The 24,163-nt window shown below is 36.4% G+C and overlaps 1 protein-coding gene across 1 annotated transcript in view; it reads left to right on the top strand.

The window, feature by feature from the left end:
• Positions 1 to 24,163, top strand: part of UNC13C (unc-13 homolog C) — a gene marked incomplete at its 5' end in the record, with an annotated part of 181,486 nt that overhangs the window by 83,658 nt on the left and 73,665 nt on the right. The window contains 4 exons of the mRNA XM_082488673.1: positions 5,843 to 5,993; positions 9,304 to 9,372; positions 10,734 to 10,823; positions 11,907 to 12,035. Of these exons, the coding sequence (XP_082344799.1) occupies positions 5,843 to 5,993; positions 9,304 to 9,372; positions 10,734 to 10,823; positions 11,907 to 12,035 (439 nt within the window). The remainder of the gene's footprint in view (positions 1 to 5,842; positions 5,994 to 9,303; positions 9,373 to 10,733; positions 10,824 to 11,906; positions 12,036 to 24,163) is intronic.

Here is a 24,163-nt window from a genome sequence, read left to right as displayed (position 1 = left end):
TATTTATTCCTTTAAAGCACAGAAACAATATTTCAAAAGGATAGCCCTGATTTTCCAAATACACTGAGTATAGTCATCAACCACAATTGTGCCAGCTCAGCAAAGATAAACAAGGCTTTAGATCAGTTTATTCTTTCAGTACCTGACTGCTTCATGGAAAATCAGTCCAATAGGTGACCAACTAAAAATCCCGAAAACATAAAGCTTAAGCTCTTTTCCACTCTCAACCAGGCTCAGCAAAGAAATAATTTTCTTCCTCTTATTCATCTTTCAACATAATTTATTTTTCTTTAGAAAGCAAAAAGCAGAGTACATATTGAAACAGTGTTTGACTAGACTGAAATTATGCATAGCGTCAACATCCTGGATTTACTGTGTAGTGGAGTCAAGTGCAATAAAAGCTCTGTTACAGTCTGTGCTTCTTACTGGCAAGAGTCACCACAGGTAGAAACTAATGCTTCTGAATCAGCAATGTAGTTCTCATTCCAGCAGGTTAATGGGCATTAACGATGCCATCTTCTCCTCCTCCCAGTCTTCAGGTAATGTGGCTGCATTGCAAAAAGCACACAAAAAGCCATTAAAGTAATTTTCATTGATAGCATTTGCTTACTGAGTACAGCACATTAATTAGCTTGCTTTCTTTGCCAGTTCACACTAGCAGAAAGATTGGAAGAGTCATGGGCTCTGCATGTTGGTCAGCAAATTGTATAGTAAGAAAGTTGAAGCAAGCAGGGCTGGTTTTAGATATGTGACTCTAGCTTAAACAATGCAATATTACTCTAAGGTATGTGAGACTTAGCAATGGTTGCTGTGACATCATTTGCCCGTTAGAAATTGTTAATAACTCCTACTGTTGGCTGCTGTTTTCAGAGAACTACAAAAACAAGGAAAAGTTTCCTTTTTCTGTATTTTAGCAAGCAGAAGGAAGCCAGGTGGCTTGCAGATTTCTTACCTGGGCTGTTAGCAGTCTCAGTCATGACCCATATAGCATGTGGTAAAGTTCACAGAATTAAATAAAATGAAGGAGAGAAGCAAAAATCCATATAACCTGTCACTTGCCACAGATGCTTTATCACCGATTTCACTAACCAAATTACAGCTGGAATGGTGTAGTAATATAATAAGGATAAATAAATTACATAAATTGCATCCATAGGTTTAAATTTTCCTCACAACAAATTAGTACAATTTGGGTCTATTTTCAAGATATGAGCTAAGTCCAGGCCTTGAGTAGCTCAATGTGAAATTGTTAGAACATCCTACAGAAGACACCTCCCTGAACTTAAAATGTTGACCCAAACTATTTTTCCAGTCTGTCACGTTCCCTGCAGGCAACTGATAACAATCTCGATGGCATTTCGGTTAGTGACTGCTGCTGACTGCCTGTTTTGTCTGCCTCCTCCCCTCACCAGACCATATGTTATAGGTATGACTCTAAGCCAGCGGGTTATTAGTGCCTTCTTATCTCCAGCTTGGGTTTCCTCAACCACTAAGGTTCTCTAGGTCCACTAGAAGTTTTATGGAAATTAAAGGTCAGTGGTAAAAGTATATGTTAATTATTTTAGAGTCAATTTTTTAAAAAATAGTTCTGATCACGTCTACATGTATTTCTCAAAATGCATGTGATAAATAGATCAGGTGAAATTACTATTAACTTTAAAGGTTACCTGAAACTGGTGAGAATCACCTGACATGACTATTGCATTTTATACAAAGGAAACTATTGTTCTTCTAGTTGATAGGAAACATGCGACATACAATGGAAGTTTTTCCTAAGGAGTAAGTAGCTGTGTTGTGCTTTTGTCAGATTCGTGTTACGGTATTTAAAAGCACTTCTGAAAAATACTGGCACTGAATGAAAGGTTTGGTAGTATTATCCCTATGAGCCACATAGCTGGGAATGCTGAGTTCTAGTCGTGGCCCATGTGATTGATTTGCTGTGTAGATTTGAGTAGTTTCTCTCACTTTTGTGAAATGGAGATAATAGCACTTAATGATCTACCTTACAGGAATGCTGAGAAATATTTGCAAAGCACTCTGAATATGATTGCCATGATACAAGTTTTAAGTCTCAATATGTATTATCACATCAGTGCAAGACTATGTGATATATAAACCCAGCATGAAGATACTTTAAAGAGAGTCTAATGCTAGAGAAGGCTCACAAAGTGGGTCTCCTGGCTTGGCCTGGAAAGGCTGCAAATACAGAGGGACCCCCACAGAGGAAGACTGTAGCCCTACATCCTCTTTAATATGATCCTGCCTCTCTTGCCTCCCATCCCCAGTTGGGTCCCTTCTTTTCCAGTCTCTTTGCCTGTCCAGGTAAACTACAAAATCCAGCAGTTACTCAGCTACTCATCCTAGTTTTGGAGTGTGATTAAGGGTTTGATTCATCCCAGTATCTGCTCCTGTTGAAATCTTATGTCATAAACACTTCAGAGACTTTGGATGATACTCTAAAGTAGCAAAATATGAAGATGTGCTGGGATTTTCTTTAGGTATTTATACATTAATGACTTGGTTTTTTTCTTGGGAATTATGACTTAAATTATAAGAGAATTTATCATGAGTGAGATGCAAAAGAGTTAGAAAATTGCAATTTTAGAAGTTTTCCAGCCAACTGCTTTTCAATTACAGGGTCAGTTGGTATACATCTCTTGCGCTTTATTTTTTTAGGAAAAAAAAATAGAAAAATACTGTAATTTATGGATCACACACATGTTTTGAGTACTCACTGGTAATTAAAACACACTTTACATCTATGTGTTTAGTGTCACATTTACCTTACTGCAAGTATCTGATTCTATTTCAAATACCTTACCAGGTTCTGTAGCCTGTTTCATTGACTAAAGCTATTGAGGAGAGCAGTTTGGCCAATAATTTTACGGTGTCCATTTCTTATATCTAGCTACTGAATGGATATCGGGTACGTTAATGAAGACTGATTCCTGAGCCTGGAATTGGGGAATTTGGGAATTTTCTTCTTTTTTAACATATCTGTGACCTGACACAGATTTCTTAAGTAGACGTTGCAATTTAGATGTCTCATTTGCAAAGTAAATGTAAGTGTTGGAGAGGGCTTGCTTTGGAGTGATGTGATACTGACTGCCCAGTGCACTTTTTTAGGCCCATTTCTGAATTTCTAGATGAGCATCTGTAGTAAGAGTCTGTGCACCGAGAGGGGAGTACTGGAAAAGCAGAAGCTGCCTTCTGCTGACTCACTCCATTCCACCAATTTCCCTTTAAAAAAATATAGGCTAACAGAAGAAGTAAGAACTGTTTGGCAGATATGAAATTGCAGATTACCCCAAAGGGTTATGAAAAAGGCATCTGCAAATTGTAAGTCAGTGGCGTCGGAGACCCTGGAAAAGATACTGTTGTCTCTCCAGCAGAAGCAAGTTTCTGCAGCCCTCGAACATCAGAAAGCAGGAATAGGATGAAGAGGGTCAGTCAAAAGAGCACGAGGCAGGCCTCAGAGTGAAGGAATTTAGGGGACCACTGAGACAATAAGAGGGTATTGCAAAGCATAATGTAGATAGTGTGAGTTTGTGTGCAGGCTTGCAATAAAGAGCTCATTGTTTGTATTTTTAGGAACAGGAATGTGAATACAAGATGCAAATAATCTTGAATGATGTGGTTGGAAGATTATTTGGGCAGTGACAGCAGTTAAGGGTACTCAGCTTAAGTTCAGCAGGACTGAGGTCGGTTATACCTTGAGTTAATTTTTTTTCTTGGATGGGCACTAGGGCCCAGGGGGCTCAGGCTCAGCACACCACTCTGCCTTATGCTCCTAAGGAGAAACAGTAGAGCAGAGCCAGAGACTCCAGCTAAGAGGAGCATGCTGCCAAATCATGACCTTCAGAATAGAGGGAGTTCCAGACTGATTGGAGTTTCTTCATTCCCTTCTGTTTGACTGTATACTTGTTTTCTCCATCATCTTCTCTGTGTAATCCCCCTCACTCTTTCGTATCTCTCTGTATTTCTTCTTTATCCCTTTATCTTCCTCCCAAACCTGCCTAACTATAAATTTTGAAATTAAGACTTTGTGTTTTGTGATGATGTTGTTCACTCTCCTCCTGTTCGTTCTTTCATCCATCTTGTCTCTCTCATTTGTATATGTTCAAAGCTCTTTGTACGTTAGAAGCAGGCATCTCCTGTTGTTTTGATCAAGTAAAGTGCTGCTACATTGCAACCCTGGGTTTTGCTGGTGCAGTACAATGCAGCAGCAACCAAGTTGTTTAGGCTTTCATTTCTATAGGCTCAATTTTAATTTCAATTTAAGAATTTGAATCTGACTAAAGTTACAAGTCTAAATGCTTTGCTATTCCTGAGCTTTAAGAACTAGCAATATAATAAAACATATGACCTACTCTAATTCACATGTTGTCTTTGCATCTTTTTAGTATACTACAAAACCAAAGAGAATACATAAAATATTTCTGTTTTTTTAACTTTAGTGTAAACTACTTGTATGTGGCTTCCCACTTTGAATCCTGTATATTGACAACAGGTTTACCTTTTTGTAATGACCTAACGTTACGTTCTCACTAATTCAGCAGTGTTAAAATGTCACCTAAGAAATTCTAGTTGCCCATGAAGCAGACTGCTTAAAAATCAGAGCTGATTTAATACTCTCAGTCCTGGGTGGAAGTCAGTGGTGGGGTTTTGCATTTGATGGGAGGTGCTGTGAGCAGTCATGGTCTTTGGTGTCTTTAAGAAAAGTGAAACAGAAAGGTTACTAGCAAGTCAGGGAGTTGAAAGTATGCAAAACCAAATAAAAAACCACACTGTTATTTTGTCTGTGATCAGCACTCAGCCCAAAATTTTTACTTTCAAGATTCTGTTGAATTCTGTAAAAGTTGAATGGCTGAATGCTAGCATCCTGAGGGACGAACCTTTGCTCCTTCTTCTCCTACTGCTACTGCCAGCTTCAGCCTTCAATAGCCAACTGAGTTCATCACTCTGAGCTCTCCCTCGTTCCAGTAGTGTACTTCAGGGTATAAATGCCTGTATTTCTATGCTGAGTGCATGCAGCACAAAGATACGCTGCGGCTTTAATCTCCCTTGTTAGTCCGAGCCCAGTGCCACAGGACTGGCAGTGATGTAGTTTCTCTCTGGGATCAAAACAGTCCAGATCGGGGAGCTGGATAGTAGTTACAGGCTTGTGAGAGAATATCAGTGTCCTCAAGCTCTGCAGGAAATGGGGCATAAAACCTTTTCACTCCTGAACCTCTGAACAGGCTCAGTGTCAGACTCTCTTTTCTTGAACGTTGTTTCCCAATATGAAGTTGGTTCAGGTTTAACAGACTGACTGCCTAAGCTTTACTGGCCTGAATCAAAGCATTATAGTTTCAGTTATGGCCTAAATCAAATCAAGGTGAACCCAAAGTTGCTTGATGCTCACCTTTCATTAACAATCTAGCCTAAATACAAGCCACAATAAAATGCTGGCTTGAATCTTTTTTTTGGCATCAACTGGATCCTTCTCCACTAGAGTATAGATCTCTTGTGACCTTATTATGATGACAAGTTCATATTTGATTTTAAATTTGTGTTTAATAAAAATTTGCTTAATAGCGGTTAAGATAATTAAATCACATTTTTGTATTTTGAATTAACAGAGTAAGGAGCAAATGTGAATCTGACGTGTTGAATTTGAAAATATCAGTGTGCAACAAGTGGCGATGATATCAAACATATTTGGATTTTCTTTATGTGTATCTGCGCAATTGTCTGTGAGGTAGCTTGAAAGTTACATCATTGGAGCCAAATAGAAATTGTGGCGAGAGAAAGAGCAGAATCTTTGCCATCTTTAATAACTGTCGGTTTGTTTGAATTGTAGGCACTTTTCCTGTCTATCTTCTAAATATATGTGCCCTGGTGTTCCAGCAGTTATGAGTACGTTGTTGGCCAATATAAATGCTTTCTATGCTCATACTACAGCAGCAACTAATGTATCTGCCTCAGATCGGTTTGCAGCTACTAACTTTGGGGTAAGTAGACTTTTGTTTTCAATAGAATAGCAGACCTCATTTCTTTTTTCTAATCTATGATACCATATTAACTTCTAAATTAAAACATTTTTTAAAAGTTGGTCATTTTAAAGAATGAGAGTTGCTGTTAGCTTTTGAAAATTTTACCCTAAGTCTTTACAGTAATCAATCACTATAAAAGCTAGAGAAGAGACTATTCAGTTCCTTATATAGCGATATGTAAGGCATATAGGGTAGAAAGCACTGGCACACATGCATAGTACTAAAATCTTTAACAATCAGGTTTTGGTTTTATTGCAGCAGGGCTTGCAAACTACTAACTGCACTAGTCTGAGTACTGGTTGCAATTCCTTTCTTGGGCTGTGTCATCAGTGAACTCACGTTAACCTAATGGATCTAGCCATAAATACTGTTGTTCTTCTTACAAGATTCCATAATGATGGACTCCTATTTTTGCTGAAATAATGGTGCATTGTCCAAGATTTAGGTATCAGGAATTTTAGGAGGAATACCAGGATCTCAGGATGTGGTAGTAAGTTTGTTGTTGTTGCTGCTAACTTTCCTTCTGTGGGTAAGTATCTCACAGTGTGGACTTCCTAGTCTTAGACCATGATAAAAAAATAAAGATACATTCGCGTTGTATTCTAGTTTGTTCACCTGCCCTCGCTGGGAAGATGAAAGCAGGAAGGTAGAGCAATAATTCAAAAAGGTTGACTTCGTATCTTTACTATTACACATGATATAGTCAGAGATGAGATGAGAGTATAAATACAATTTGATGCTGAAAAATGCATTCATTCTTTCCTCTTTTTTTTAATGTCTGTTATTTGTATGGCTGATATCAGAGCTGTTTTTCATTTAACAGTAGCTATGAGAATATGATAATGTTTTCCAAAATTCCATTTATTGCCATGAAATAAAATATTAAACATAAATAAAAACTATTAAAGTAGCATTAGAGGTACTAATGCTCTTCTCCGGTATTAAGAATAATAGAAACATTATGAATTTCAGGATTTTCAAGATAACATTATGAAATTATACATCTGGACTAGTAAACCAAGAAAGACTTAATTCTGGTTTTGCTTTTGTCTTCCCATCAGAAGTCAGAAACAAAATTATCAGGCTATGCTCAGTAAAGGAATTCAATCCACACCTGGAAAAAAGTGTAAATGTTCAGTTTTTTAAAGAAAATTTGCTCTGGATGCTAAAACAAACTTTGGTTTGTAGCAAACTGTGTTTTAAGTACAGCATTCCTGCATAATTTTTTCATACAGGGCCTGAAATAGTTGAAACTAAATATTAGTATTTCATGCACAAGTACCTTTGAGATAGAACTTATATCTAGAAAACACGCTTTGTGTAGTGATAATGCCAAAGACTTATTTGTCTTGTTATTGCTGAATACTGAATGTTCTTAGGATCTGATGCTACTAATTACAGCTGTAATAGTCAACAGTTAGTTCTAAATACTCCTAAAGTAGTATTAACATTAATATATTTTCAAATTTAAGGGATGTCATAAGTCTGTTTTAAAAAAAATAAAATTAAAAACCCATTAAGTCATTATTTTCAGGTTCATTCAGTAATTTTTTGAAATATTTACCAATTTATTTTTTTGTAAATGCTAAGTCTGGTGGAAGTACTCACATATAAATGGACCCAGGGCTGGAGGCAGCATGTTCTTGAACTGGAGCTTTATCTCCTGCTGCTAGAGGTTTGCTTTGAAAGAGGAATATTGACATTGCTTCATTGCTATAAAGTAAAAAGTTTTATAGATGAAAAGCACTATCACAATATTTATGATTTAATTATTCTATTACCATGATAGCACAGTGTTGCTCTGTTCTTACTCAGGTTTTGTTTTAAAGCTAATCAATGGTTTATTATGGAATGACTACACCTTTCTTCAAACAAGGCTACTCTTTCAATGTTCAAGCTCTATTAGACTTTTGAGTTTGATTCAGCTTTTGAAATTTAGAATATATTTTCCATTTTTCTAACGATCAGAACTACTTTTATCCTCAGATTGAACAGAGATTAAGTCCTCTCTCTGATGTTAATGCCAGTTTACCTTGGACGCAAATTCCAATCCAATTCATAGTTCAACAGATGGGTGGAAAGATAGTAGTAAGCATCACTAATAGAGATTTGGAGTTCTTTTTTCAAACAATTGACTTATAGGCAAAATATTAGATTATTTTTCTCTCTTGGGTCAAAAGGCATTTGTTAGTGGATAGCTGCACATCACTCGTCAAAACGAACATCTCAAATTCAAGTCCTCAGGCTACAGCTGGGAAGGATTTGGCTGACTGAATATTTCAGTACAGATTTATAACATGCCAAAAATGTTCCCTTTTGATTGATCCCTTACAGGAAACTGTGCCAAATTAGTGGCTTTTGGTGTAGGTTAGTGCTCCGCTGATGAGAGACAGTGCACAAAGAACTCTATTTTCATATTTCAGGGATGGTGTAGATACAGTCATGCATTTTGAGAGCTATTAGATCTTGCTACTTCCACAAGCCTGCTGCTTTCACATACGCTGGCAAGGATTTCTGCACAATTTTGTGCAGTGGACTATGGAATATGTTCTAACATGAAGATTGGTAATTAGAAGCTGTCATTAGTATTACTTGAGTATGGCACAACTCAGCTGGGTATCTCACAGCAAAATGTTTTCACTGCCCCCTCATCTATCAAGATAACAAGTTAATCTCCGCATTTGAACGGGAAAACTATAACTTCATCGTATTACTTAACTTATTCTTACAAAAGCTACTGTTTCTGAAGTATAATTTTCAATCACACTTTTACACCGAATTCTGCTGTAAATGAGCATGGTTTCTTACATGTTAAAGGGAGCGGGAAGTGCTTTCTTCAAGAGTGCAAGCAATTACAAGGCAAATATAAAAATTTAACAAGCTTATCTGTTTTAATAAGCTTTGCTAACATAACTTAAAGCTTTGGACTTTATACTGTATTGATGCCGTTATTGCTTTTTTGGTCAGAGACATCAGACAATGCTTTTCAATTTCTAGATATTTTGAATTATTTAACAATGCATAAGACATTAAGAAAGGAAAATGCTGCATAGGAAAGTATTTCCCCACACTAATGCATTGCACAGCTAAGTAAATCACAACATAGGATAGAATGGAAAAATAAAGTGGTAAAAGATACTTTTATATGAAACAATGCAAAACAATCTATTTTCAAATAAGTTAAGAACGGGAGGCAGCTTTCTACAAACCCAACAAATACAGGAACATGCAAAATCTTAAGCAACATATTATTGTTTTCTTTTTACAGAGGGAAAAGTTCATAAAACTGCTGGATCAATTGCACAATTCTCTGAGGATTGATTTATCTAAATACAGGGTATGTGCAACTTATTCTGTCTAGAGGAAAACTCAAATGTTTTTTCATGTAAATATCCCTGTGTGCTTTATCTGCTTAAAGAAGTTTGAGATTAATCCCACTCGTGGCATAGAAGCAGAAAATACCGGGTGCTGACATAAGACCCCAAGTCTTTTGGAACAAAAACTTACAGAATTTAAGCAGTTTAACAACAATATTTTTCCAATTAAAAAAAAAAAGTTAACTATTTTCTTTCCAAAAGCTCAGAATGGGTCAAGGGATGAGCAGACATTCAATAAAGAATAGGATTCAACAACTTTGGTGAAAGTAATCCATAACTTGGTTAAGTTAATTCATCTGGGAATTGCCTTCACTGACTCAAATTGCAGTTACTGGCTGACATCTTTGCTACAACTTCCATGCTGAGATACTAGGAATCTTGGAAGAGACTTGACTCCTCATTTTTATATATGATCGAAATTCTGGTTTCAGTTCTGCCTCGTGGAAGCTCTTTCCACTGAGGTATGCTCCAAACCCTTGCTTTTCAGAAAAGAATCGTGCACTGAATACCTGCCAGTTATCTTACCGTTCTGAACTCCCTCGCCTTTTTCATTCCACTGGATCATGAAACTTTTGGATGATACATAAGCGATTAGGGCTCCATCAGCTACGGCTCTCCTTTCAGTTTCTAGGAATGGTAGTCTCCAACTAAGGGTTTTCTCTGTTCATCTGGCCTGCTTTCTAAAACTGAAGGAGAATGGGAATGTATAAAAGAACCCCAAGACATTAGAGGTAGAAGTTGCACGTACTCGGTTTTTGAGACCATATCCTTCATGCAGCAAATATGTTCATCCTAGGATCTTTTAATTTTGGAGAATGTTATCCAGATAATATTGGAGCATGAGGATATCTGGCTGATGTTTCATTAGTATGAAGCCTTTTAAGTAAAATTACTTCCCATCAGTCTTCCTGTTAACCTAGAGATCATAGCAAACATTTCATGTGATTTCTTCATTAAGCTTACTACTGTATTTATGCCTACAAGTGATTTATGTACGATGGAGAACCCGTAAATGATTTTAATTAGCAACATTTTTCCAGTCATTTTGTAGTATTTTTTTACTCCATTAATGTTTTAAAAATATCACAATATTTTAAATCATTCGTATTACAAATACAGGAGCGTTATCAGAAGTGTTCCTATTCATGTCAAAGGGTTACTCATCGCTGACTTCCTCATAGGCAGAATTCAGGTAATATGTGAACATTTCTAATCCTTCCAAGAAGCATCTTTATTTTCCTAGAGGGTTGTTTTCCTAGCTGTTCAAGGATCTTACCTGTAACACTAATTTCAAATGATTCCTCTCTTCCTGATTCACCAGGATAATTTTCCTGCCAGCAATTCTGAAAGACTCCAAGATCTGAAATCAACTGTAGACCTGCTTACCAGCATTACTTTTTTTCGAATGAAGGTACTGTCCTTTATCTGCACAATGACTCTAAAAAAAAAAAAAAAATGCTGTTGCCTTTTATTTTTCCAGGAGAATCATACTGTATTTAATACTCTTAATAAGTTCATCTTATTCAGTTTTAAGTTAAATCTCTCAACTTACTGAAGATCATTAAAGTCAAGTCATCATATTCATACTTATTAACAATGTGGTTAGAGCCATTATCTTTGAAAAATGAACAACTATCTTTTCCTCATTTAAGAATTTACATCTCCTGAAGGAAACAAAAAATTTACCTTTTCAATTAGTTTAAAGTCAAGTCACATAAAGCAAACTCAGTTGAAGTCCTTAGGAACAAGTGTCGTATGGGATAATGTTTTCCTTAGGAAACGTGTGTCATAGAGAATAATGTTTTCATAGTAGCATCGTAATATCACATGTCAAACAGCAAAATAGGTCTGATAACTCTGCTTGCTTTAGTCACTCCAGATGTAGATACCGAGGTGATCAAGTTCTGAAATATTTTTGGAATGGAATGGTACACATTGGATATTACCAGATGAAAATGCGACAAACATTGATTTGTGTTTCTGTAATAGCATGTGATTTCACTGTGTAAGGCAGTACATAAAGGGAATTAAAATAATCCATTAAATTGAAGATCAATTGAAAGTATCCTAAAGTGGAGTAAAAAGCGGAATGCTTTGCTTTAAAAATTGAAGAGCTATTTAGCTGATATTCAGAGGAAAGCACATTGTGCGGTTTAATTATTTCCTAAATAGTGGAAAAACCTTTAGGTTTTACACCTCTAGTGAAAAACCTAAAGATGTAAACCCTTGTGCACGTATGCCTCTTTCATCATATGAATGATTTCATTCAAATAAAACTTAGTTATACAATCTACTTGCTTAATTTACGTATGTTTTAATGCATCTTTAAACTAAGATCGCCTTAGGTCAACACAGTTTTAAATATTTAAATATTATGATTATTATATCTCAACACTTTTCATCCTGTGTTACAGAACTGCATTCATTGCAACACTTGGATCTTTTGTGTTCAATCTAATTCTGACATTTTACCATTTTTTAAATATTTTATTAGGTCCTTGAATTGCAGAGCCCACCTCGAGCCAGTACTGTGGTGAAAGACTGTGTAAGAGCCTGCCTGGACTCAACTTATAAATACATTTTTGACAATTGCTATGATCTGTACTCTCAGTTAGTGGATCAGGTAAGGCCAATATGAATTCGTTTCATGCCATTGCTCATTCATTATCGTTAATTTACCATAAGTAAATAATACAGAGCATCCTCATGTTCCTTCATATCAAAGGACTCAGATTATTTTCATTTTATTCATGTGAGAAAGAGCAGTATTTTATAAATAAACTCACAGATGGCTATGAACTTTAAAGTGTTTAACAAGATGAGTTTCAAAATGGACGTGTTAACTCATAACTTAGTAATTGCATTGGACTTGACTGTAAAATTATCAAGAGGCTGTAGGGGAGATGACATGAGACCGATTACTGTTCATTTAAGATCCATAATTTGAAAATAATTTTTAAAAATCTAATACTTCAGTAGCTTTAGAAAAGAAGTATTATAATGTGCTGAAAATACTGTCTTTCCAGCCTTATATTTTAACGCCTATGATACATACTTGGATCCAAGCTTTAGTAACTGCTTCAAGAAAGCAGAGGATAATTCTATAACATTTCTTAATATTAGTCTGTCAGGCTGAACTGTCAACGCAAAATACTTATAGCATTTGTTGTATTCCAAATGTCATGCAAAAGCCATGGGAATGCTTTTTTCCCCATAATATGGCCAGAATTTATTCTATAAGTGATGTTAAAATTAAGAAATTTGTATCTGCAAAATTATGTAACTGTCTAAAAAGAGCATCACTGCTTTATCATAGTACCTCTTGTTCCTTACTCTTGCCTTCAGGGTGGTACACTGGAAAAATGGTATTTCAGTTACTATTCCTGCCTTGAAAAGGATGAATTAAGTTGTTTGGCAAATACACATTTGCTGAGTAGTATGTAATAAATAAGAACAGTCATACTACGTGATTTTAAGACATCAAATCTTATCTGAAAGCACATTTCACTTGAATCCAAAATATAAATTCGTGTATTTCAGGAGAGGCAGTACATGCTATCTAGTCAGCTTTTCTGAAATGAGAATTTATTTTCTGATGTTGGATTCCTGTTACGTGAGAAAACTTACCTCTAGCTCCGAAGCTTTGAACATAAAATTTTTTTTCACTGGCACCCCGCACTGTGAGTGCTTGTGTGTATGTTTATTCCCCAACAGATTACACTGCAAGATGAGTGGCAGTATAAATTAGCAGAAGGAGCAGCTTCAGACGTCACATTTATTTGCCTCATAAACTGTTGTTTTCTTGCTAATATTTACTCTGCAGTAATTTGATCTTGTCTGTTAACTATACTATATAGTATATAATATAGAATATAAGATGTTGTTAGACTGGGTATCGAGTAAGTCTGCAGAGTTTATCAGCAGTTGCTAGCCATTTTAGTAAACAGTTAAAAGTGAAGTAATCTTACTTCTTCAAAGTATTGTGATACCTACAAAAGCTTATCTGTATTTAAAGTTTTTCACTACTTTTTTTTTCTGTAAATTCATAAAATAGTTTAGCCTGTCTGTTTTAGTAGATGGTTTAAAAATGCAGGGATGATATAGCCTTTCTGTTTGGTAGAGAATGTAAAACAAATACAAAGTGACACCTCCAACAGATTTTTTGGGGGGAGCAGAAGGATAAGCCATGTCGTTGTATTATTTTTCTCTTATAGAATTCTACTTAATGATAGAGCAATTAAATTTAAAAAAATAATAAAAAAAAAAAACATAAAAAAGTCCACAAATATCACTCAGCTGGAGAACTGAATTAACTCCTTTTCACTGTATTTAAATGCCTCTTCTATTCTCTTTCAGCAAGATTTCTAGCAGGTGAGTTTGTGTGTAGCAACTTTAAGCAGACAACCATCTATAGAGCTATGCTCACTAGCAAGTACAAGGAATTTTAGTGAAAATATGCAAAAAGCAAAATTTAAAATTAAGATCAATAGAAGACATTCAAAATAACTCGTCACTAACAGTAATCAAACAACAATCATATAATCTTAATAACAGATAGTAAAAGTTTGTTTCACAGCAGGTGGGAGGCAATTCTGAGAAATATAAGCTAACTAATCTTGCTTTAATAGAGATGAGTAAAATAATTCAAATTACTACCTACATTTTGTATCAATTCTAGAGTTGTACAAGGAAACTGCCTTCTGCTTCTCTTATAGTTTGCCACTAATATATCTGCATGTGCATTTTATTTTAGGAACAGCTAACTATACAGCTTGTTGGAACCTATAGCTCTGGAGGTTTTCCAGTGAATCCAGGTGCACTGCAGACCGGCTTGTGGTGTCACTGTTATAACAATGAAGCAGTAACCAAAATTGTAATTAACATTTCATTAGTTTTGTGTTCAAACCCCTTAGTCTGATCACAGCAGATTCCACCCTTAGGCTTTCTTCATGAACCATTCTCTTATCTCTGCTGGCCTTCATTGTCAGATGAGGCCGCTTCCTCTCAGAGGGAGGAAGGGAGCTCTTCCTAGCCTTGTGGTGCAGCACAGGAGGTTCATGTTTTAGCTGCACAGCTGAGCTTTGAGCTGTGAGTAGTGAGAACTGAAATCGATGAACCCCAAAGTAACAAGAAATGATTCATATGTAGGTCACCACCTGCTCTCACTCAGGGGAAAGACAGGCAGCTGTTGTTCTGCCAAGGCCCACTGCAGGCTCAGGGTTTTACCATGGTTCATTTCTTGCCTGAATCATGTTGTGGATGATGTTGTGAAAAAGTGGAACCTAGACAGTCTACTTAAACAGTAGTATTTCCATCTGGCCAGAAGTGGTAGGTTCTTGCAGGTTGTATATACTCTCTCTGTGTGTAACTCATGTTAACGCTCTTCTGCATTTGCTTTTGTCTGCAACCTAAATTCTCAAAGATGCCTGCCACAGTATTTCTAGAAAATACGTTTAATGTTTGAATGTGTGCAATTGTCTGATTTGGATGTGAAAAGAGAAAATTGTCGTGGTTTGGTCTGGCCACTGAAATGATGAAGTTGAGGGCCCTTGAGCTGGAGTTTGGGGAAATTTATCACTATAAGAAGAGTAACAAGTAAATCACAAAATATGCCTAGCAATCCCCATTTCCTCTTTTTATTATTCTCTGCCTTCGTGTCAAAGAGACAATCACTGTTATAAAGCAAATATCTTGCAACAAATTATCACCCCTTGGGAATAGCAATATTTCCCGGGGTGAAGCATAGTAAATGCCAACAGTACGCAAAATGTCATACTACAGTTTCATACCAGAATACAAAGAACAGCTGATGACAAAAAACAAATGAGTACTACAGATAGTAAAACATGACATCTTGACAGCCTTACTGACATGTATATTACTGTCCTCATTATTTGAGACAAAGCACTCTGAGGAACTATCTAATTCCTTATGCAGCAGATGTAGTATTTTCTCTTTTTAATTAACACTGATCTGAGTGAAGAACTAGCTGCCTTATGTTGAAAAGAAATAATGCCTTGGAAAAGTAGTTTAGGAAGCCCTTTGATAAGTTTCTGACTGAATTTACAAATATATTGCTGTTTCTGTTTTCTTAAGAAAACAAAAAAAAAATTTGAAATCTTGGCTTTGCTCACAATGACTGAAGTCCCTTTAATAAGTCTTTTTGCAGTCTACTCCCCTGAGTGAAACCAATAAAATGCAAATGAAACTCTTCCTGTTCTCTGAAGAGCTCTTGATATTAGTACAAATCATTTCATGACTGTTACCAGCAGTATACTGAGAAAAATGACTGGGATACTCTATATTTGACACCTGCTCAGCAGAATAGTATTGAAATTCTACTTGATTTTGGAGACCTCCTCTTTGTCTGTTACTCAGCTCTGTGTTGTCACTGCGAAGCATGGTGCAAAAGGCAAAGAGCTAGCAACAAATTACCTAGTTCTGGAGCCAGGTGTTACACAGCTGTAGCAGCACAGTGCTCTTCCCTTGTGATTTATCTCTGCTTAGAGGTATAGCACCTAAAGTCAGGTCGATAATGTACTAATAATAGCCTAGCTTTTGGGAACTGGAGTTTCTGTATTAACAAGATGCTGTAGACTAGCACGTGGAGGGACCTATGCTTTGATAGCTGACTCGGTTTTGCTGTACTCATCTGTGAGTCCCTGGTCTTTTTTCCAGTTGGGATTTGGGAACCCAAGCTATTTAGTTGCTTTTGAAAGTGTACTTCTGTTTCTTTTGTAGAAATGACAAAAAAAAAAAAAAGTAGATTATTAATTTCTTATAGAAATACTATAAGAATTGAATCATGAAGGATGTGATCAGTGATCTCCAAACACATTTGAAAGTATGAAGCAGGAAATAAAGTTGTGCGGTAGTGAAAGCTGTTTACCCCAAGGAGTCCCGTTTTTCAAGCATGCAAATTTCAGTGCCAAGTAATACTGTGAGGCACTTTGTTTTATTTACGTACTGCTTTAGATGCACTGAAAAGGTTCTAACGTCTTCAAATCTGGCATACAGAGGGTAATTTGAGACCTCTCCTGATGTTGTAGCATTGTGTCTGATGGGCAGTGTGTTAGCCACAGTAACAGAAAACCTCGTTACAAAGTACTTCAGAACAGCAGAAGGATGCATTTTTGCTGCCATATTTCAAACCCCATCCTGAGACTTCTCTATCAGAGAAAGACCAATTCTTACACATAAAATTGCTTGTTAGAAGCTTGTATGAGAACACTGGTTAGTAAGTCAAGGGAACAGCTCATCATTCAGTGGCAGCAGAGATCTGGTAGAAGAGAAAGTAGGAAAAAGCCACAGACCTTCAACCTTGAAGTAAGGAAGGATAGTAGTATTGTCGTCAGAAGAGTTGTACAGACTGGTTTGTTATCCAAAGCCTTATACTCTTCAACTGTTTATGTTAACTCTAGATGCATTGCAGTGAACTGTTGTCAGTTATTGTTAAATCTCAAAAAATCCAAATTTTTTTTCAGTACTGAAATCTGAATGCTGGTAAAGGTTAGTTTTTAATTACGAACAATAAGCAAAATAAACCTGAACTTTACCCAGGCCTTAAATGCAGATTATCTCATAAGCAACAAAAGTCTAATCAATATTGATTTTTTGTGAGATTGCAGTTAATTCACAATCCAGCCTGTTTAGTTGTGAACATACTCAGTGTTTTTAAAAGTTGTTCAGATGATCGGTCTTTGCAAACAGTTTACTTTGATTATTTATTGGTCATTATTATTTAATTACTTATACAATGTGATTGGACTATCCTAATATTCCCAGAGACCGATACAAGCCAGAGTGGATTGCCCCGTGTTCAGATTCCTGTGTTATTGATTCCCATAGCTATGAGGGTATGAAGGGGCTATGAGGGCAGTTGCTTCAAGTCCAATTTGTGTCTGAATCCTGGCAAAAGCAATTGCGCATTGAAATCTGACCTTCCATAATACAGCCCCAAACAGTAAACATTGACTTGAAATTGAGTGAGATGCTGACGGTTCTGAGAAATGTGCACACGCAGATTTCTGCATCTGCGTTTGTGACATACTTCCTGTAGGCTGATGATTACAGTGTAATTAGTAGTACAGCAATCACAGGCATCAATTCAGGTATGCAAAACCACCTGGTGTCCTCATTACATACTTGAGTGGAGGCCAAAGTGTTTCAGCCTCCTTTCTAGCTGAATTAACACGACCAAGCATGTGTTTATCCATACTGTAAACAGACTTCTGTTTCCAAATGAAATATGCTAATAGCAAATGTCCTTACTACGGCGTTTCAGTTCTGTGCTCCCCCTGTTTCACCTTATATTTCTGATCACGTTATGGGCAAAAGACTTGAGATCATAGGACTGGCCATGCTACATCAGACAAAAGATTCATCTGGCTTGGCATCCTGTCTCTGATTGTAAGCAAAGCACACGTCTTGAGAAACTTCTAGCTAAGCAAAAGCTTTATAAATGATACAAACTTTAGTTCATGTATTCATTCCTTCAATGGAACTCATTCTGTATCTTTCATAAACCTCGCTGTCCTTTTCTGAACATTTTCCAGTTCTGCTATATTGTTTTCAGGATGAGGAGAAGGGGAGAGGCCAGATTTGTGCACAACATTCAAAGTATGATCGTGCTATGGAGGGAGGAAGTAGAATAGGGATGTTCTTTGTGGCGTGCTCTGTTCTGATAATTCTTCAGTGTTGATTTGCTCTCTTTGCTGCTTTATCACTGCACTGATGTTTTCATGGAAATATCTATGATAACCTTAAGACGTCTCTCCTGTGGTAATGGCAAGCTCAGAGTCCCAGTGTAATATGCAGGAGACAAAGTGTGGGGGAAATATGGTGGTCTTGACTGCCTTGTCCTTATATTAGGAAACAGAGCTTGTGAGATTATGTTACGGAGAACTACCCTTCTGCCCGTTGGGTCAGAAAACTTCTGATTTACCTTGCTGGAGCTACACATCACTGGTATAAAACATTATTTTTTTCTTCTTTCTTTAGCAAGTAGATTTGAATTTAAAACTTTGTAAGCAACAGCATTTGAGCTGTAGTCCTTTGTGGACTGTTCTGTACATCATAACCTTCAGAGTGTTAAATCTGCACATTACACAGTTAAAAACCAAGGGGCCCGCAGTAGCTGATAAACTTTCTTAAAACTTGAAATGCTGTGTTTCACAGTTTTCCAAAGTAAGAGCAGCATTTCTGTCCTTTCGATTTGTAACATATTTAACACATCGTATATAAAATGCATGCTACATAGTACATGATAAATAAATTTACAAATATGCATCTTGTTATTGTGAATCTTTCTTTCTTTACCACAGTTGTCCTTTAATGTAGATATGTGGCAGAGAGCAGAGTATTGCAATTAGACTTTCACATTCTTAAAAATATTGCAGTGTACATACTTCAAGGCAGCATGAAGGTTACGCCAATTGCTGCAAAGAGCTTTTGATAAGTGAGGGGCTCACCTGGGTCTTTCTCTACCTATTCCTTGCATAAGCATCGTCCTTTTTGGGAAGGTGGGGCAAATCAAACCACAGTAGCACTTGGTTTGCCATTCCAGAGGAGCTATGCATGTTACGCTGCCCTGAATGGGTAGAACAATTAGATTGGCTCCTTTCACGCACCCATTCTCAAAGAAAAAGAGTAAAGAATCTTAATTAGAATTTATCCAAAAGGATTCCATTCCATTTCAGTTGTTACTGTGGAAGGATACATGGAATGTGGCTTCTGTTTCAAATATGAGAACAGTTTAGGAGGTACTCTGCAATAGCACTGCTCAGGGCGTACTGGTGCAGTGAAATCCCTCACATGCTTTGAATGCGTTTTGAGTGTCTGTAAACAGTTTCTGGCTTTAGCTTCTCTGAAGTAAGTGCTGTAGAGCCAAATTTTCATTCTTTACATACATGAAAATAAAAAAAAAGTATCAAAAATTATAAAAATAGGTGTGTGTAATACATATAATTGTCTATATGTGTGTATGTTTTATATAGTGCATATTGTGTATTCCCTGATGATTCTTAACCTCTTCCAGAGGTACCGTTAAAAGTAATATTTCATCATCTAAGACTGGTCTATAAAATTGCACTCTGTAGCCTCACACTAATCGGGGCTACTGGCTACTGCCTTGGCTTCCATTCTACACTTATTCATATAGAAAACTAGATATTCTGAAATTTATCTTGGGGCTTGCGTCAAACGTAGTCTCCATGCGGATTAGTTCCTGAAATCATAGGACTGGATTTATCAAAGTCGCACCCGTACAGATACTATGTATTGATGGCATAGAACATAACAAAATAAAACCAGAGCAAAATAAAACCAGACATTTGTACTACAAACTGGTAAAATCAAGGATTAGAGAAGTTGAAAGTCCTGTGTTCCTCAGACCAGCCTTTACAGATTTGTCTCAGGGTAATACAGATGTAGATTTTAATCCTGTGTCACTCTGTGCCTGAGATTGCTTTCTCCACCCTCAGCCAGTTATCCCGAGTGCAAAATGTGTTTGCTTGTCAACAGTGTAGCCTTTTTTGTCTTAAACTCAGCAAAATCCCTCTACATTGTATCTTTTTCTTTAAGATGGTATAAAAATTCCAGAAGCTGGTTTTGGTGCCTCTGTGCCAAGTAATCCGTTGTTTGCATATGAACTCAAGTGACTAGGAAATTGATAGTAAAAGGAAATTGAGAAAAACATGATTTAGTGCAGGTAAAAAAATTATTTTGATACATATCCGAGGGGTAATGGGCACAAGCTTGAACACAGGAAGTTCCATCTTAACATGAGGAGGAACTTCTTCACTTTGAGGGTAATGGAGCACTGGCGCAGGCTGCCCACAGAGGTTGTGGAGTCTCCCACTCTGGAGACGTTCAAAATCCGCCTGGACGCTGTCCTGTGCAACCTGTTGTAGGTGGCCCTGCTCTGGCAGGGGGGTTGGACTAGATGATCTCCAGAGGTCCCTTCCAACCCTGACTATTCTGTGATTCTATCATATGAGAAGTTCTTCTTACTCACTTCCTCTTTCTGATTTTGATGTATTCTATGGCAAAAGACATACCAGTTGTAAATCACCTGGTTTGGATCTTGTGTTAAAAAAAAAGCCATAGAATCTACAGTATTTCCTGTGTTTGTAAATCTTCAGTGAATAATACAACTTCTCTTTAAAGATACTTTACTTATAAGGTGTTTGCAATTATCCAGTTTTCCAAATGAATTACAATTTCTCAATAAAATGAAATATCCTGTAACAAAATATATTACGAAATACATGAAGAAACATCTATTAGGTTCTCTCTCAGTTGGATTCCTAAAATGATCAAAACTGAATTAAGACAGCTTTGCCCAGGCAAGCACATCTAACTTACTGTAGGTCTACAAAGTAATTGGAACTTCTTGTTTCTGAACTGACTAAAATTTTTTCCAAACCACCTTGGTACACTTGAATGAAAGTGAGGAACTGATTGCATTTTACATTAGTTATATGACATTCTTTGGGATTTTCTTTTCCAGCATGGGAGATCGCGGTTGAAAGCAGTGTCATTCTTGGCATTGGCTGATGGTTGGGTTTTACCATTACTATTTCATGTGTTCTGAATCAGTTTTCACGTGTCTTTAGCTAGTGTTAATATACTGTTGTAGGAATTTACTTAGAACTGTCTGTTAGCAGTAAAGACAGCATTACCTGTGACAAAGAATTAATAAAAAGACACACAATTTAAGAACGCATCATAAAATCTAATGCCTGGCGATAGGATGTATGATACACTGAGTAAATTCACTGGACATAGCTTCTGTATAAGACAGGGGTGTTGGCTGAGATCAAAACCAAAGAGATTTTGTATAACCAAAGAGATTTTAATTAAAGGAATGTTTGGAATCTAGGACCCTTAGCAATACATTCGTAATCTAAATCTATTTACGTGTCTATAGTTGCAACAGATTCCTTTGTAAACTTTTCTAAGTGATAGGAAATGAGTAATAGTGAACTTCGGTATAATGATCAAACATTTTCCGTTCTGGTAGTCCTGAGCTGTGTCATCTTGGAGAAACATGATGAGAACATATCACTTTAAAAAGCAGAATCAGGCAATCAGCTATATTCATTAGTACCCAAGCAATCACATTTACTCCTCATGTAGTCCATTTTTCTAAAGTATATTTCATTATATATGTTTGCCACTTCCATTTTGTTGCTTCACATTTTTGTATGGTAAAGGATGTATGGTATGCTACAACTTTAGAGTCATCCTAAAGACAAGAAGTAACCAAGTCAATTAACGTGAGCATATAAAAACCAGTATTGTCATGTCTCAGTGGTGAGACATCATCTGGGATTATTGTTTGTTTGATCTGCCAACAGCTGCTCTTTAGGAATATCACTATTCTCCCTTTGGCCAGTTAGTTACTGAGCTTTTAAGTGTAGGATCTACTATGTGCCTTCTTATGGCATTTCACGATTCTCTGCAGGTGGACAGCATTACCATCCCAAATAGCATTACAGGGGGTCAAGATATTTTAAGTAGCCTTTCCTATGTGAAAAGGCTAGTGAAAAAGAAAGTGATTCTGCTAATTGGAAAACTTTCATTTGTATCAATATTTCCTGAAAGCTCTCTTGGTTACTGTAAGAGCAATCTGTGATTTTAGCCTGTTCGGTGAATTATGTATCCACCAAAAATGAAAGGCAACTTCAGAAAGTCATTCCTTTAAAAAGTCATGAATCGTGAACAGTATCTGTTAACTAGTGATTTTTGTCATCTTGATATATTAAGAATTTATGTTCCTCATGACCTTTTCTGATGTATTTTTTTTAAATCTCATTATCGGTATTATCCTCTATAATGATGAGCAGCATTCAGTGGTTCATACATCTTGTCACTATATTTGTGTCAATGTGGCACTAATTGGGTGTATTGGGTATTTAGTTCATTTTTTTATACTGGCAGTTTCTTTCTAATGGATACAACTTGAGTGAAAAAAGAAAGTTAGTATTAAGATAAGCTTTTTCCACTTAATAGACCATATAGTTAACTATGTTTATACTCCAGAAATTTTGTGTGCAAATTTTTGTAAGCATATACTTTGCTTACGTGCAAACTAATCTAATCTTGGTATTTTAAAAATCCTTTCCACAGATTTTGCATAGACTGTAAATACACTGTAACCATGTAAGTGAATATGGTATTATTTCCTAAAGTGAAAGGAGGCATACTACGTAACCACATAAATAATAAAGCCAGCAATAACAACAATTAATGTGGAAACAACTTGAATGATTCTGAGCATTTCTAACCCATTTGTTAGATTTTAGGATAAAGAATAGAAAATACAACTGGGCACGGGCAGACTATGCACTTTCAGAGCATAAAACTGCATAGGTTAATGTGAGGCTATTTAAAATATACCTTCTCTGGGGAATTTGAAGAATCATAATGATTTTTCAGAGATTTCTGTGGCAGAGAATCTTTGTAGAAAGCACCTCTGTGCAATTATTACTTTGTAAATCAATTAGGTTTTGCTATCTATATTAAAGAATGGAATTTCTCATTCTGTGATTCACATTCACAATCATGAAAAGCTGTCTCAGCTACATGCTATTGCAGGTCTTTTCTGTGAAATATAGTTCTTGGATAAGGTGCTGGGCTAAATGTGAACTGGCTTTGTCTTCTACAGCTGCCTTTCAGTTGGTTTGGCTTAAATATGCACTAGATCCTGAGTATTATAAATAAATCTTTGATATAGAAACTAGGTCTTTTAGTAAAAGTATGATACACCAAGGAACGCCCTTGTGAGTGACATTAGTGCTCCAATATTCATTTCTGTTTTGAAAAGCACTCTTGTTCACATGTGTGGTTGTAAATTGCCAGTGATAGTAGTCACATCATCCATCGTAACTGCTTCTGAGCCTCACCTTTGATTTCAGTTGCTGTAGACACTGAAACCCCACAGCATTTGTAGATCAGCTGAGTATGTAACAGTGTCGTTAATAATACTTTTCTAAAATATTCCACAGTGACCACATCACCAATTTCAATTAAGTGTTGTTGAAATTCCCTTTCTGCCATTCTAAATGCTGTGAATAGATAAAAGTTAATTGAGGTTAAGATAACATTTAATTAGTTCACTATGACACTAATATAGTGTCCTATCTATTCAAAGAGATACTGGGTCCATTGAAGTATTCATATTTGGACTAGAAATGAGAAGTGCAGGGAATATAAGTTTAAACTTTCAAGATAATAGGCATGTTTATTTTCTCTGACTTACTAGTTGAGTGAAAAGACCCCTTTCTATCTCTGACAGCTGTGTAGAAGAGACCTGCATGTGCAGACATACCTCTGTGTGGCAGACATTCTGTGTGTATGTGTCCCTACAGAGATAAAAATAGTTCTTTTCATATTTGGTTCTCTGCAATGAAGTTATTTATTGGACATTGATACGGAATCTGATCCTTCTGTCAAGCAAAGAATTGAAAAATACTTTTGTCTAGGAAACTGTAGGCTGAGTTCATAATTCAAAACTGTGGACATAAAATCCAGCTGCAAATGCACATTTTCATGAGATTAAAAATTATAAAATTGTCAATAAAATTTGTAAGTGGTGAATATTAATATGTACTTATAACTATATGAAAAGGCTCAAATGGCAGGCTTTTAGTCAAGGGGAATAAAACCAACTCCTTTACTTACCAACTTTTAATTAGTGAATGGAGGGTCTTGTTGGTGATCCATCTGATGACATATCAGGGTGTCATG

This window comes from Vanellus vanellus, assembly GCF_965231255.1.
Source record: "Vanellus vanellus genome assembly, chromosome: 11".
Taxonomy (NCBI): Eukaryota; Metazoa; Chordata; class Aves; order Charadriiformes; family Charadriidae; genus Vanellus; species Vanellus vanellus.
The sequence above is the reverse complement of the archived record's forward strand: the minus strand, read 5'-3'. Positions and strand labels throughout refer to the sequence as shown.